The sequence below is a fragment of the Stigmatopora argus genome, chromosome 18, assembly GCF_051989625.1.
Source record: "Stigmatopora argus isolate UIUO_Sarg chromosome 18, RoL_Sarg_1.0, whole genome shotgun sequence".
Lineage (NCBI taxonomy): Eukaryota > Metazoa > Chordata > Actinopteri > Syngnathiformes > Syngnathidae > Stigmatopora > Stigmatopora argus.
In genome coordinates, this window is record NC_135404.1 from 10,041,851 (window position 1) to 10,057,930 (window position 16,080).

General features: G+C 41.0%; 1 protein-coding gene across 1 annotated transcript; it reads right to left on the minus strand.

Moving 5' to 3' along the window:
- Window positions 1-49: 49 nt before the first annotated feature.
- Window positions 50-15,175, minus strand: mmp25b (matrix metallopeptidase 25b). The gene is made up of 20 exons (XM_077626461.1): window positions 14,859-15,175; window positions 13,760-13,985; window positions 13,492-13,689; window positions 11,136-11,218; window positions 10,895-11,051; window positions 10,387-10,460; window positions 9,671-9,803; window positions 9,495-9,591; window positions 6,988-7,030; window positions 6,866-6,899; window positions 6,727-6,809; window positions 5,953-6,085; window positions 5,558-5,702; window positions 5,144-5,436; window positions 4,454-4,636; window positions 3,767-3,851; window positions 2,996-3,078; window positions 2,769-2,921; window positions 1,948-2,241; window positions 50-955 (listed from the first exon to the last, which is right to left on the minus strand). Exons 1-20 carry the CDS (start codon window positions 15,171-15,173, stop codon window positions 690-692), a joined length of 3,078 nt encoding a protein of 1,025 aa, XP_077482587.1. The 5' UTR covers window positions 15,174-15,175; the 3' UTR covers window positions 50-689.
- Between the last annotated feature and the right edge of the window lie 905 nt (window positions 15,176-16,080).

A 16,080-nucleotide genomic window follows, 5' to 3' on the forward strand; every position in this document is an offset into this window, starting at 1 on the left:
CCTGGCTGTACACGCCCACACTGTCGAGACATCTTAAACTGGGAGGGCAGCCAATTAATGATTTTTATTTTTCATGTTTATTTCTCAAACACAAGGCTGATCATTCTGCCTATAAAATATTCACAAAGTGACCGACTCTTATAACATCCTGTAAGAGTTCAGTTAAAAAGTCTTTTGTTGGATATTCTGTCATTCAAATTGTGACACAACCCCACACCCACTAAAACTTGTTCTATTTCTTTTTAATGACAGCATTCATGATTCACTTTACATAACAGATTGACACCAAAGAACAAGAGCAATTACTGATAGCGCCATTATTGTTCAGTTTTGATTGTCACTTCAATTCAAGCTGCCGTATTAACAAAATATTTGCTGATATCGTATTTGTTTTGAATTGTAAGGGGAAAATATGATTCACAATAAAAATGTTATATACAGTTGAGACAATCAAATATTAACTCATTAACCGCCATTGATGACAACAGACATCCAATCCCGGTTCAAATGGATTTGGACGTCTATAAAAATTTTCAATGTATTTAAATTCTTTAAATTTAATCATTCACTCCCAGTTGGAATTTTCTGAATTGAAAGTCCACTATTTGTATTATAGCTCATGAAAAAAAAATGAAAATGGTTGATATTTTGATAATTCAGGAAGTGTGTAACATAAACAGATGCAAAATTCAACTTCTTGTTATATTAATAATCTCTTTGACAACCAGTAAAACAGACAGCAGGAGAGAGTTAGTACTTGTCAGAGATGAAGACGAACCTTTGAGGTCACAGCGGCATTTGTGCGGGTCGTCGGGATTGGCCGGAGCGAACGTTGGAGGAGGGATGGGACAACGGAGCCAGTCCACAGCGATGGATTTCGGTTCCACAACGTCTTGGTCCAGGCCTCCGCTCGTGAGCACCCAATAATTGTTGTCCTTGAAGAAGTAGGCATCACCTGAGGACAAATAATCATCCAATAGTTGGAGATGCAAGACTCGATTCAGCTAATCTTGTAAACCGAAAGACAGTTGTTCCAATATAGCCTTTCCTGCAATAATAATTTTGTAATAACAAAGTGTAATCAAATTAAGCTTCCTTATTATGTAAGATTAAAAAGAAAGAGATATTGAAGATGCTAAACAATATCGCAAAAAAGGGACTCTAATGCATATGTGTCAAAGTGGCGGCCCGGGGGACAAATCTGGCCCGCCGCATCATTTTGTGTGGCCCGGGAAAGTAAATCATGAGTGCCGACTTTCTGTTTTAAGATCAAATTAAAATGAAGAGAATAGATGTATATGATATTTCCTGATTTCCCCCCTTTTAAATCAATAATTGTAATTTTTTAATCCATTTTTTTCTGTGTTTTTAGTTCAAAAATCATTTTGTAAAATCTAAAAATATATTTTTTAAAAAGCTAAAATAAACATTGTTTTAGATCTACAAAAAATGAATATTCAGGGCTTTTAATCCAGTTCTTTTAATCCATTTATTAAAAAAAAATCTAAATATTATATCTAAAATGGTCCGGCCCACATGAAATGAAGTTGACGTTAAAGCGGCCCGCGAACCCGAGTCTGACACCCCTGCTCTAAAGTTTTCACACCACATTTCAAACCTTGTTTTAAACTAGCCGTGAGAAAACGATCGGCGGTCATTATCATAAAGTTTACATTCAAGTCTTTGAAGATGATTGCTCTGTTGAACTTTAAACCTCTTTTTGCATTCCACCTTGGTATCTATTGTAGATGACCCTTCAGTTGCTTTTAAAACTTTGCTGCAATGTGCACAGACAGATCAGACAGACTACATTCACGTCATAAACAGAAATTCCATCTCGTTATCGATTATATATTCATCTGCATTCCAAACAGTAGATACCAGAGAATTCCACCTGACTGCAATAAATGGGAACTGCCGGTTTTGTCGGGCTGTCAGTGATGTTACCTTCACCCCAGCTGATGATATCATCCATGCGGGACGGAACTCCGGTCCAGAGGCTGTTGTCCCGGGGATATCCCGACTCCGGCTGCCTGGTCACCTTCTGGTCTTTGCCGCTCTCGTCGAAGCGCCAAAACTCGCCTTGGCTGAAGAGGTAGGTCTTCCCGTTATGAGCCCAAATGAAGGCGGCGTCCACCCTGTCCACAACAAGCCCGCTCTTCCTCTTCATCCCCCATTCGGAAAGCGGGTGAGGATACCCGCTCATGGCCACTGTGTTGTTGAAGACCCAGTACTGAGATCCTGTTGCAGAAATACATCCCAAAGTACACAAAATAAATACCACCGAGCTAGCAGTTAATCATTTTTGTGATTCATATTACTTTTCTCACTTATATTTATGGTTGAATTTTTTTTTACTTTATTACAGCTTAATCTGATATCTAGACAACAAAATGACACGTTTCATAATGGCTACAGCATTTTCATTAATTTAGTGTGAATTGTGCATGCATTTGTAATTTCAAGTTTTGAGGATTAGTACAAGCTGCTAAATTCCAGTTATTAAAAAGAAATATTTGTACAATTTTCTCAAGGCCAGGTAGATGTTAGCATATAAACAGACACTAGGGATGCGAGAGTCGTACCATAAAGGTGAATACGTATTACGCTTGTAATGTTTGTTACAACATTTTTGAATCATTGACTTTAAACAAAGGTGAGTTTTAGATAAAATCTAGAATATTAATGAAATGTTGAAAATGATTATGACTCTTGCAATTTTTGCTTTGGTGCTCATCTTCATTTCAATTTCCGGGCAGTTTTCTCACCGATAAAAAAAACGATGCTGTTGTCGCTCTTCCGCTCGTATACGGCATCGATTTTATTCGTCCCCGGGGGAAGGCCCACCCAAAAATTTTGGATCTGAGCTGGGTTGAGTGACAACAGTGATCCATCACGCGTGGTCCTCCAGAAATTAGCACCTTGGCTCAGAAGAGGACAAGAATGAATTTTAGCTGTGTACATTTGGAGTACAAATTTGAGTTTTTATCTTCACCTTTGAAAAAGAAGACCTCCCCTCTAATGTTAGCCACGGCATCAAATCCCCCTTGGCACCGATCGTGCACAGATGGTTCCGAACTGGAAAAGAAGAGACGAAACAATGGGGAGTGCTGGAGCCAATCCCAGCCGACTTCGGGCTCCCTAAATTGGTGGCCAGCCAATCGCAGGGCACGAGGAGACAAACAACAATTCATGCTAGGGGCAATTTAGAGTGTTCAACCTGCCTATCCTGCATGTTTTAGGGATGAAGGACCGGAGAAAACCCATCCAAGCCCAGAGAGAAAATGCAAACCCACCCAGGATCCACCTGGGATCAAACTCTCGACCCCAGAACTGTGAGGCCGACGCGCTAAAAACTCATCCGCCTTCATAGTAAATACTAGAAATTTTCTTTGATTAATCTAAAGCACATGTGTCAAAACGATTCCGCCGAGGGCCGCAGTGGGTCCTGGTCTTTGTTCCAACCGATCCAGTGCCGACATTTTAACCAATCAGGTGTCTTCTAAAATAAGTAGCACCTGACTTCAATGAACTGATTACACTTGCAAAAGGTATCCTCTTGTGGAGTTGGAATGAAAACCTGCACCCACTGCGGCCCTTTGAGGACCGGTTTGACACCCCTGATTTATTGTAAAGCATTTGAGACATAGCATAGCAACATTTTAACTGCGAGGAGGGCAACAAATTGAATTAACTGATATGAAGAGTACAGTATACATTTAAACTAATGCATAGCTGCAATAGTGTCCAATAATTTTTAACTCACGGCCTTGTCCGTCTTGTTGGAGGAGGACTGGGCAAACGAGGGAGGTTGGGATCTACCGCATCTGGTTTATAACCGTCCTTGGTGCCTGAAATTGAGCAATGTAGAAGAATGTGTTTCCACACAGGGTGGAGACACTTAATGTTTGGGGTTTGGCATGAACTAACAAAGGCCTCCAATCAGTACATAATGCTATTGTGATTTGTGGTTAACAAGGCAATTCTGTCAGAAGTGGAAAATAATCACAAGGTGCCATCAAGATGACGCATAGTCAAGTTGCCCATGATTTGTGGTTTTGAAACTGTGATTTGGCAGTATTCTAAACATTGCGACACATAGGATGAGGCCACCAGACATGTGTAAAAGACAAGACTATATATAAAGAGGAACTTGGACTCGGTGGAGATGAGAATATCTCAAAAGTATCTCAAAATTACAGATCAACGACACCCAAGAGAAATGCTGAAACCTTAAAGAACCGCAATAAAGCACGAACCAGTCGCATATAGTATATGGTGCATACGACTGGGTGTAGTAGTATAGTAATATATTACAGTAAGTGCCTAACACAATCACATGCAGCCGACTGTACGCATCTTGTCTAAGCTTCCTCTTGTAGACCATCATCTATGACTCAGGGGATAGCTAAGAGATGAAAGATGAAAGCACTCGTGCTTAGCAGTGACTGACCATAAAGCTGCTGAATGGCCAGTCTGTCGTCCAGAGCCAGTTGGTAGTGGGGGATGTCTCCCACGGGACCCTGGTAATACGGCCGCATAATGGAGGGGTCCGAGGAGGAATGCGATAGGCCAAGAGCGTGGCCAAACTCGTGCACTGCGACTGTGAACAAGTCGGTGCTGCGGCCGCCATCCCCTGTACGAGAAATCGGCCATTAGTCAACATGGATAAATGTAGACCAACTATTCGAGGTGGTATATAAACATGCTCTGTATAATTCGTGGTCGGATGATTCTCCTAAAGACGTTCGGCCGATTGACCGTTCGGTGGAACGTCCATTCGGCGACCTGTCCGTCTGTCAAACGTCCGTCGGCGAAACGTCTTTAGGCGAATCATCCGAGCACCGTATAATTTAGACTGATTTACTTTGGTAACCCGTTATAAACTTATTAACCATTGGTGACCTGTCAGTTAAGGTGTTGTGAATATTTATTTGCGTCTGATTTTTAGGATTTTGAGGAAAGTCCTTGTCTTATAATTAAATAAACTAATTCTTCTCCTGCCCAACATGCACCCTCCCACCATGTTGGACAGCTGTGCAGCTGACTCATGGTCTACAGATAAAAACAAAAACAAAAAAAGTGCAATACGGTGGTCCCGCAGTGAGTTACTAGCAATATAACGAGGGCAGGGATTTTGTACCTCCATAGCTCCACATCTCGTGGTCGTCAAAGTGCGTGTCACCCGACACGTCGTCCCTGCCAGGGAAGAATGCATGAGCTAGGGTTCCCCCCTGTCCATCAAAGGGGTACCCGTCGTCATGCAGCAAAGTGTTGAAAGACACTCTAATGTCGCCACCCTTGGCGCCGTTGCTCGGTAGTTTGCGAAAAGTCAAAGGAGCCGCGTCACTCCAGGCTTTGAAGGCGTGTGTTACGATGCTGTCCACTGAGGTATCAGGCAAGCGAGAGCGGGAAGGTGACGGGTAGGTGTGGATGCTGCAAAAGGGACAGTCCTGAGCGAGTTAGCATTTGGGGCAAGTAAGATAGTGCCCCGCCAGAGCCAGTAGATGGCACTCTGGTCAAAAAGTCATATTTCCAATGGAATTTTGAAACCTACCTCCATGTGAGATCGCGCTTTTGCCACTTAAGTCCCGACAGCGCATATCTTCTCCTCCTCCTCCTCTTCCTCAACATGTCCTCGCTTCCAACAATATCGGGAAGGGAGCATCGCGGCGTCGACATGAGCTTCAGTGTTTCATCGTCTTCAACGTTAATATGGTAGAAATAGATATAGATTCATATTAGTTAATACTAGTCAGAATTTAGATCATCTTTTTCACTTTCACTTGCTGTAGACCCACTTTAGAAGACTTTGATTTTTTTTTTTAGACCTATCGCTATCCATAATCCAGTTGATGTCAATATTCGCACCAAGGTTTTTTTTTTGGTTTTGCGTCAGAGTGAAACAGAAGCTAACAGGAAGTCAGAGACTACACGTGAGAAGCCTTTTACCGAGCACGCCGGTTTCCTGCACGCCACCGAATCTCTGCATGACCCGAATGGCTTTCTCAATGCCGTCCTTGGTCTGGAGCTTACTTGTGCGTGGGTCAGGCGGAGGAAGGTAGCCGTACCTGCTCAACCAATCCTGGAGTGTACAAAACAAAGAATTAGAAAAGAGGAAGTGTGGTTGTGTGGTTTCCTCCAAAGATGATTACCACAGCAAAAAAGAATTATATGGAAAAAACAATGTTTACTTCACTTATGCATTATTTCACTTCCTTTTCCATATGTGCTTTTCTCACATGATTTAGGACGTTAAAGCATTTGGCCCTGATTGATATTGTGTCATTGGCGTGTACGGGCAGTCTAAGTGAATAAAGGGCGTGAGAGCCATGTGAAACTTTAAAAAAAAGTGTACAGTGTGTTCATGAATCTCTGTCAAAACAGGAAAGATGAATATCTTGAAACACACCATCACCAGCCTACTATTGTATAAGCAAGCCACAATTGTATAATATTAAACCAACTTTTTCTCCAGTCTTTATTTTAAAAAATACAATATGAATAGTAATGCACAGTAATGTTTATGTTAGAGATTTCAATGACATTTTGGCTGTTATATGCATTACTTTAAGAGTTGGCTTCATTTAAACATCCATTTTATTTTCTCATTACTTAACATCGAATTATAGTTTTGGGATGAATTGTCAGCCATAAGCGAGCAATGTTATCATTTCATGGGCATAAATATATCATAAGAGAATATATGATAAGTCTCCTACTCACCACTGCTCTGCTATACTGCTCAGGCACAGCTGATGTGCATGCAGCCAAAGTCAAAATCATCCACATCAGTTCCATCACAATTTCTGGGGTAGAAAACATGGTCAGCTCATGATTCTCCTAAGAAAAGAACAAAGCTTACCGTGAGGTCTTTTCTGAAGCTTGGGTCTGCTCCCCTGAGACTAGGATGGGCTGATCAATACAGCATCTCTCGGTCTCTCTCACTCTCTCTGACTCAAGTTCATACGGGCGGGGACAACCCACCTCACCACCACAAGCCACTCCACCCAAGTATGCATCATTCGGACTAATTCAGCAAAATATTAAAAAGGGTATTGTTATAAAGCACACTTGCACACCACTGCAATCTCGAACCAGAATAAAACAATTGTTACTCAGAGTAAAAGTAACATTTAAAAATCACAATTAGATATGTAAATTGCAGCAGTTAAAAAAAAAGAATTATGATAGTATATCTATAAAAATGCATGTCACAATGGGCAATAAGTCGCATTTTCGTGGCGAATTTAATTTACTCATAGCGTGATGGTACTACTTCATTAATGGTCTGAAAAATACTTTTGTTGGTTCGTTGTAGTTTGAACATCAGATTGTTTAAACTTTTATAGACATTTTTCCCATGCAAAATGAATGCCTCTAATTTCATATTCTGAATTGCAAGTTTTATATACCTTATATGCTTTATACCACAGGTGTCAAAGTGGCGGCCCGGGGGGCAAATCTGGCCCGCCGCATCATATTGTGTGGCCCGGGAAAGTAAATCATGAGTGCCGACTTTCTGTTTTAGAATCAAATTAAAATGAAGATTATAGATGTATATTATATTTCCTGATTATCCCCCTTTTAAATCAATAATTGTAGTTTTTCAATCATTTTTTTCTGTGTTTTTAGTTCAAAAATCATTTTGTAAAATCTAAAAATATATAAAAATATTTTCTATTTTCCACTTTAATATGGAACATAATGATTAAAAGAGATTTTCCCTTACTAAGGAAAAAAGCTCAAATAAACATTTTTTTAGATCTATAAAAAATGGAATATTCAGGACTTTTGATCCAGTTCTTTTAATCAATTTATTAAAAAAATATCTAAATATTATATCTAAAATAGTCCGGCCCACATGAAATCGAGTTGATATTAATGCGGCCCGCGAACCAACCCGAGTCTGACACCCTTGCCTATATACCCTATATACGTACAATTTTATAGTTCATCTCTGGAGATGATTTTACATTTGTCTTCCATTTTGAATGCCTGGCGTTACACTGAGTGGGTCCCAATGCACATGTCCATGAATTCTCTATGATAACACTATGATGCTGCAAAATAAATCCACATCTTAGAAAGCCATTACTGCATGTTTGCTTGCTCTTCTTTGGTGTTATGTTTCCCCCCACCCCAACCCTCCAAGCCATCCTCCTTGTCTTTAATTCCTCCTCATCCTCAATGATTTCTGCGAGTCACTCATGCCATTACTACATTATATAATACACACATTCGTCTCTACTGAATGCAAACATTAGCTCATTTTATGTTTTGACCCCAACTTGAACGACACTATTTCTAGCACTCAAATTTCATATTGACTATTTTTAATGTTCCACTCTTATCAGACCTAAACATCCTATTAAACACTCAAACCTAGTCTTAGCCTTAAACCACATAAAAGAAAAATAGGAACAAACAAAAAGCACTCAGTTTGTACGGATGACGCAGTTTTATTTTCATTAAAGGGATCCAAGGTCTTCACGAAAAGGGTTGACTCTTGGCAGCTAAACAGTACTAGCACAAGACACACAGCAACAGAAACTACATCGAGGACCTGTGACGTGAAAAGACAAATAAATAGATTGCAAAGACGACGGCGGTACAGCCCGCACTGAGTTGCATCCACAAAACCATCAGTCACAGGAAAGTGAGCGTCGTTATTTGCCTTAAAATCATTTCCCCATCAAGTTGATTGTCTTACGGGTACATTTGGTCATGCACAGTTTATAATGTTGCCATCGCAGTGTCGCAGTATCATTTCACAGTATTTCCTCTCTGCCCTGCTTTGATTGTCAGCCTGGAGTGCATGCAGGCAGCCTTGATTGTCAGTAGATCATAGAAGCTTTACTAGTGATTAAAAAAAAGAAGACAATTCATTAACCTGATTCTTTTTTTTAAGTGTAGAAATCCCTGTGACCTTTTGCATTTGCATGATGAGCTATATAGTTCATTTTGGATGAAGGAATTAGCAGTTTTCAGTCCATAAAATGCTACATTCTTCCCTCCGGTAACATCTGACAGCACGTCATCATACTTGGATGTATGTACAAAAATACAAAGCAAAATGTCAAGATGGAACTTTTTCTTTCTTTCTTTTTTTTAAACATTTTTTTTTTTCATTTAACCTGAAGCCAGTGGACAAATCTGCATGTTGTTGTTGTCACCACTGAACAGCTCATGGAACAAGTATTGGACTTCACAATACACACTACAAACATTTGTTGGCATTTTACTTGTGGTGTTCCATCACGTAGTCCACACCCTTTTTCCACTTTAATCCTCAACTAGTTCTAATCCTACTCTGGTGGCCGGGCAAATAGCGGTAGAGTGCTGTCAAGTGTAGCCAAAGCTGTTCTTGGATACATTTGTAAACATTTGATGCATATTGGGGTCTTAAAGCTCAGTCTTGCTTCATCCCTTATTGTTCTCACAACCCGTTTTGCTTCTTTCGCCATTTTCCGTCAGGCTGGTTTGTCGTTCACTGTAACCTGGCCCAGTACTGGCCTAGGTTCTGGCTCATGCCCTGAGGCTCGGTCCCGGGAACCTGCACCGGCACCGAAACGCCAGGTGATATGAGGCCTGGAGAGATAAAGGGCGAAGAGTTGGTGGAAAGAAGGCCTCCAAAATAGAATTTGGAGAAATCAGAAGCACTACTCACCTGTGTTGGAGTTGGCCGAGGGCGCAGCCTGCAGGTGTGGGGAGGAATAGGCTGAGGAGTCAAAGCTGCGCGGGGCAGATGGAGATGGAGGCAACATGCAAGAGTACGAGGAGGCTGACTGCGGAGGGATGGACTGAGGAGTAGGAAGAGAAGAAGAGAAAGTAGGTTACAATATAGGATGGGGTTGGAAAAATGTGAATGAATTGGCTGTGTCAATGGCAATCTATTTGAAGCCTCTCAGTTTAAATGGCAGAGATGTTCATCGCCATCAATGGCAGCGTGCAAATTGCTTTGAGTCATTTCCTCCCAATTCAGTTATTTTCAGCCTGTGACTGCCACTGTTAAATGTTACAATGCCATTCATGAAAGTCAATTTGTAGGACAATTTAGGAAAAGGTCATTATTCCAGTGTGCAAGGTTTTTTTTTTCCATTGTGCCTTTGTGGAGGGGATTGATAGGTGTAGTGACACAGTTTTGCATGCTAGAGGGTGCTCGAGTTATGATATTCAATGCATCTTTTTTGCAGTGTTTCTTTGCTCAAACAGTTAAGCAAGCAATAGTGATGATTATATCAAATCTTGTTAGTTTAATATTTCTTATAAAGTAGCCACACCTTTGTGAATCCAGATTCTACGAGATCACCACCACCACCTAACGGACACTTTAAGTACTGCATGCTGTGCTTTGCAAAGTTTAAGGACATAAAAAAGACAAACCTGGACTCCGGACGAGAAGACTGACAAGGAGCTGTAGCTGGGCAGAGAGGACTCAGCTTGACTCAACATGGACCCTGATGGAAATGAGAAAGCGAGCAAAGTCAGCACAAACAAACACACACACTCATTCAGGGGCCTATAGAAATGCAAAAACAATAGAACCTTAATGCTAAAGGGCCACAGATGAGTTAGTTCATTTTAAAAGAAAGTTATATACCGGTATGGGTCTGACAGCAATTTATATGTAAAATAGTTGAGATAAATATAATTGATAAAAAAATACATATAAACCAGATTGAAAATTATTAAATATGCATAAGATTTGTATAACAATAAATGATTACATTAAAAAAAGCTTTTGCAAAAACTTGAAAAAAATAGATGAGTATTTTTAAGGTTATTTGCACAGCTTCCAGTATCTTCTTTGTTTGTCCAATCAGAAATCACCATCAATCCCATACAGGTGTTGTCCCATGACACACACACTAGCAAATCCAGTTCATTTTACCCGAACTGCTGCCATGCTGTTGATGGTAGACAGATGTGTTAAAGGAAGTGGTCAGGGGGGCTTGACTCTGCGAACAGGAAGTGACCCCTCCCGACCTCCTTTGGTTACGTAGCTTCTCCTCTCTTCTCCATTTAGCTCTTCGATTGGAGAACCACACCTAGGTTGGACACCAGATCATGTTCACGATCATGAGGATGATCATAAAGCAATGTGGGAAGAGATTATATTCTGGTTTGCTCACCTGTATCCTGGCTTCAGGTAAGTCAATTTTATTGGCCAGTCTTTCCCTCGCAAAGACATCTGGGTAATGTGTTCGTTCAAATTCTGTGAAGGAAAGAAACATATCACAGTGGGAAAAGTGTCAGATGCGTCTAAAAGGAAATGAAGTGGAGATGGAATTAGAATCACTCAGCATTCACCCGCGCCGCATCTTTTTCAATTCCCTTCGTCATATCTGTGTAGACTAATTCTACTTTCCGTGGGAAACACAAATCATGGAGGCTGAGAGATGTATCCTTACAACCATTTTTGAAATATTTATCTGTTGCACTTTATATGAATTATTGATGGTGATGGAACGCGCCGAAAGTTCAAACGAAATGATTCGAGTTGAGATGCTGCCTAAGCAATTTTATTTTAAAGTAGGCCGACTTGGAACTCCCCAAAGGTTCGAGTTTTGTCGTCAACATTTATTTACCAAAGTCAGGCTTGCCAATACCAGCGAGATCAGGATGGTTGCCCGTAGAACACGTTTCCTCTCGTATTAACAACGGAAACATGATTTTTCCCAGCCAACCTTCCCACATCTGTCGGATTGGACGTGTATTGCCGTCAATTGCAGTGGTGCCTTGACATAAGAGTTTAATTGATTGTGACTTATAAGTAAAATTTCATAGTGAGTGAGTAAGATCTCATTATTTGCAAAGGATAAAGAATACATGTCTGGAAATAGTTTCATATTTTCTGTGCATATTTGCTGCTTCACTGGTGAAGTTCCTTTAATTCACATTATATGCAACACAATTTTTTTTCCCTTTCCATTGTGTCTTCTTGGCTGGTGCGACTTATATTCCGCAAAATACGTCGGATCCGAAAAATGAGGTCAAGACTGGAATGTTCCGCATGAATGTATTGAACATTAACATGTGTTTAACAGGTCCCATATTGTACAGGACGGCAACTTTGACCTGATGATTTAAACCTGTCTAGCAAATTGCTCTAATTGGCTGCGTTATAATTGGCGTGTGCGTCAACACGTGATGGCGATTGCGCCTTGGCCGTGCACCGAGGTCAGTCTACCTCATTAATGTCATTTGCACGGAGTGACCGCAGTGATACACTTCCACTCGACTGAGCAGTGGACATCGTGTCCTTATTTTGCTCAAGGGCCCGCTACAGCCATATCCACTCAAGGGTGCCGTTCTGATGCCTCCGTGCATTTGTGTGTGTGTGTGTGTGTATGTGTGCTTATCTTACTGCATAATGCATTCACAGTAATGATGCATTATCAAAACGCCACTGTTTATGCAGCCAGAGGCTTTTTTCGGGGTTATAGCTGCGCTCTTAATTTGATTTTATCATCGGAGTCGGGCAATCAGGGCTCATTGCGGTAAAATGAGGAAAAACACACTTTTTTTGTTTAAATACACCTGTCTACTCTAATGAAGCACAAGTGTGTTGTTTTGCCTTAAAGGTGATGCTCATATTTGCGTTGGTTTGTGGTAGAAACTATAACGGACAGGATTAACTCGCTGCCATTGACGGGGATTGACGCCCAATCTTTTTTGTTTAGGAGAGGCTGGCAGCGAGTGATTGCAAAATGGATTTGGTGTATATCTATGTCATTGGTAGCCAATGAGTTAACATACTCTTGAATTTGCAGCTCAATACATATTTTAATCCAGTACATTCAGAGGGCATCGGCATAAAAAAACATTAAGTTCTTTAATGCAGATTTGTTTCCATGTTATTGGGCACGCACCATTTTTTATTAGGTTTTATAGTTAAATTTCAGGCAGAGAGGCTAGAAATTGACCAAGCGTAACTAAGAAACTTGTTTGTCACGACACTCAAGAAAAATGCATTTTTTTTAGTTTTATCCATTAAGTGAAATTAGACAATGAATGTTAACTGTTGTGGTAGTAATAATTTTGGTGATTGATAATGTTTTGAATTAGGAAGCTGCAATATAAAGCTTGCAGTGCATGCTGCTCTATATCTTCCACTTATATTCAAATTATGCAGAATTTTGGATGCTAAGAGTTTGGGCTTTTATATTTAAAACATTGTTAGTTTTTTAAGGCTAGATGTTTGCATGTTGTAAGAACATTGGATTTAGGTGAACTATGTAGAAAAAGAGTTGACCTACAAGACATAAACTGAGATCAATTTTAGATTACGCACCCCAAAATGAGATGAAGTAGCTGTTAGACCTTGTCAAACTTTTTTTTTTTTCATTTTTAGCCAGTGTTATTTGACCTCACGAAATCTATGCAAGTGTCCAAACCCTGTTTTTGCCCTTCACCAACCCACTAGTCAGTCATCACGATATGGCGTGTCGCGATTGGCCGTAAAGCGTCATTGCGTGCAGCCCTGACCTTTCTCCAGCGCCTCGATCTGCTCCTGCGTGAAGCTGGTCCGGTTCCTCTGCAGCTTCCTCTTGAGCTGCAGCCTCAGCTGAGACTCCTCGCCCTCGTCCCTCTCGGGGGGCACGCCTCCCCCTCGGACCGCGCCTCCCCCGACGACCGCTTCTCCTCCCATGCCGCCTTCCGCGTCCAGCAAGCATCCCTCGGACACTGAGGTGACAAAACCTCGTCGTTGAGCGTTCGCTGGCGTCTCCCACGTACGATTTTTTTTTACTCTCACCTGCGCTGTGTTGAGTCTGTACTCCGGTGGGGTCGTGGTACCAGTTGTTAGGCCCGCTCCAGTTAGAGCCGCTCTGCAGGTTGAGCATGGTTAACTTCTCATACATACTACAAGTGGCCCAACCACCATGAAGACCGAGGCAGCAGTCCCGCTGTGTGCGTGCTCGCCCCCGTTTGCTGTCACTTTGGGCTCCTGGCGCCGTCCTTCGATCCTCCAACTCTTCCTTCTGGGGGAAGGAGGAGGAGGCAAAGTAGGAGGGGGGGTTCATATCGCATGAGTTCACACATGGCCGGCATTGTGGCGAATTAGCCTCATGATGACAGACAGAAATGGAGTTGGTTACATGCCGGCTGTTGTAGTGTGTGTGTATGTTATACATTGGAATGCTGGTATACCTTTGGGAGAAGAGGTACATTAGAAGCCACTCTGCCAGTCGCGACATTTATTATGCTACCCGCTTTTAGCTTTGCTGATAACATGGATGCAAGCATGGGTAGATGCGGAATTTGGATGTTGACACACGCCAAGGAAAGAGGTTTGCCCAGTAGCCATGACCTTAACAACTTGCTATGGAATTTTTAATGGGTAAATGTTATCATTGTAGTCCAAATGCAAAATATATACTTGAGTCACATCTTCCAAATTCTTTGTAGCAACGGAAAGACTATCAATAATAAAAACGATGGTCGTCGGAGTACTATTAAACCAAGGCGTGCCCTAATTTAAGACAGGTAAAGGCTTTCTTTCCTGTATTTTTGTCATCTCTACAAGATATAACCTTTCGCTACACAAACAAAACACCGAAAAACAATTCCGACAGGTCACCTGTCCCCATCAGCGATCACCGATTCCATTTTCTACAAATTAGATTAGATTAAAATTTATTCTAATCTAATTTGTAGAAAACAGAGAACTATTTTTGCGACATTAACTCATTAGCAGCCCTTAACGACCAAAGACCTCTAATCCATTTGAAGTGTGGTACAATAAATGCCGGTTCTCCCAGTTCAAACAAAATAGACATTTACCCCCGTCGATGACATGGAACGAGTTCCCAAATCAATGTGGAGAGAAAAAAAAAGTAAAGTTTTCCACTCACAAGGTGTGTCGACGCCGGGGGTCCCGTGTACCTCGATCGCCCCCTTGTTCTCCAGCTTTGTTGACAATACTGTGTGCGTAAAAGCGACTGTGGAGGAGAGAGATGGAGGGAGTTAGACAGGGCGAGGGAGGGAACGAGGTGGTGTGTGGGAAGGTGGTGGGGGGTGCGCTCTGGAGAGAAATGCGTCTGCGGGCGCTCTTGTCCTCGGAGCGATGGAGAGAGAGAGAGCGAAAGAGAGAGAGAGACAGAGAGAGAGAGAGAGAGAAGAAGAAGGGAGGTAGAGGGCCACCGAGGGGTGACAAAGTGAGTCAACATCAGTGTCAAGTTTGAACTTAATGCCATGGAGAGGAGGAGGGGAGGTGCACACATACAGAGTCCAGCATGAGGCACGCATAATGGAGAGATAGAGACCAAGGCAAATACATGAAGGAATCTCTTTTTAAACATAAAAACGCATGTCAATATTGCCAGGTGATGACATCATTTGCTTTATTTCAATGTCATCGCTTCTTTTGGAGCCACGGCAGAGTAATGCTTGTCATACAATGATTTGAATGAGCTGAAGGCAGATTTATAAATGAATCAAGAACTGTGAATTAAGTGAGGGATGGTTTGATTCAGATGGGATTTAAATTGGTTTGTTTGTGTTGACCGTTAATTCGATTTGTATTGTTCGTAATAATGTTTAAATGTTTGGCAGATTTATAAAATTATTCAAATACAAGACAAACTGAGAAATTTAAATGTTAATTTTGATTTTAGTTCATGATGTGGTTGGGGTTTGCACCATTTAATTTGTTTAAAATGGACAGTTTTTCCTGAAAAATATTTGTAATGTGGAAAAAAAAGTAAACATCCAAAGGGTATATCAATAATAATGATGATAGAATTTATCGTAAATATTTATGATTTTATTATATTCAAAATTATACTTTTACTACTTAACTTCATGATCAACAATAATATTTTCATAAATTCACCAAGTTGTTTGAATGGAATAAATCATTGTGTTAATTTATCACCAATGAATAAAATGAATGGATCGGCTACAAACAACCAACACATAGAGCACAAATGTATTTTATCTCCTTTAGGCCTTTATTTTGTGTCCTGTGTGACCTCATTGGAAGGTTGTAAGCACACAAAAAGTCCAATATATTGCAAAAAGTCAGGATATTATTAATATAAGATTTAAGGTTTGTAAAGCTTCAGTTTTTGGGCC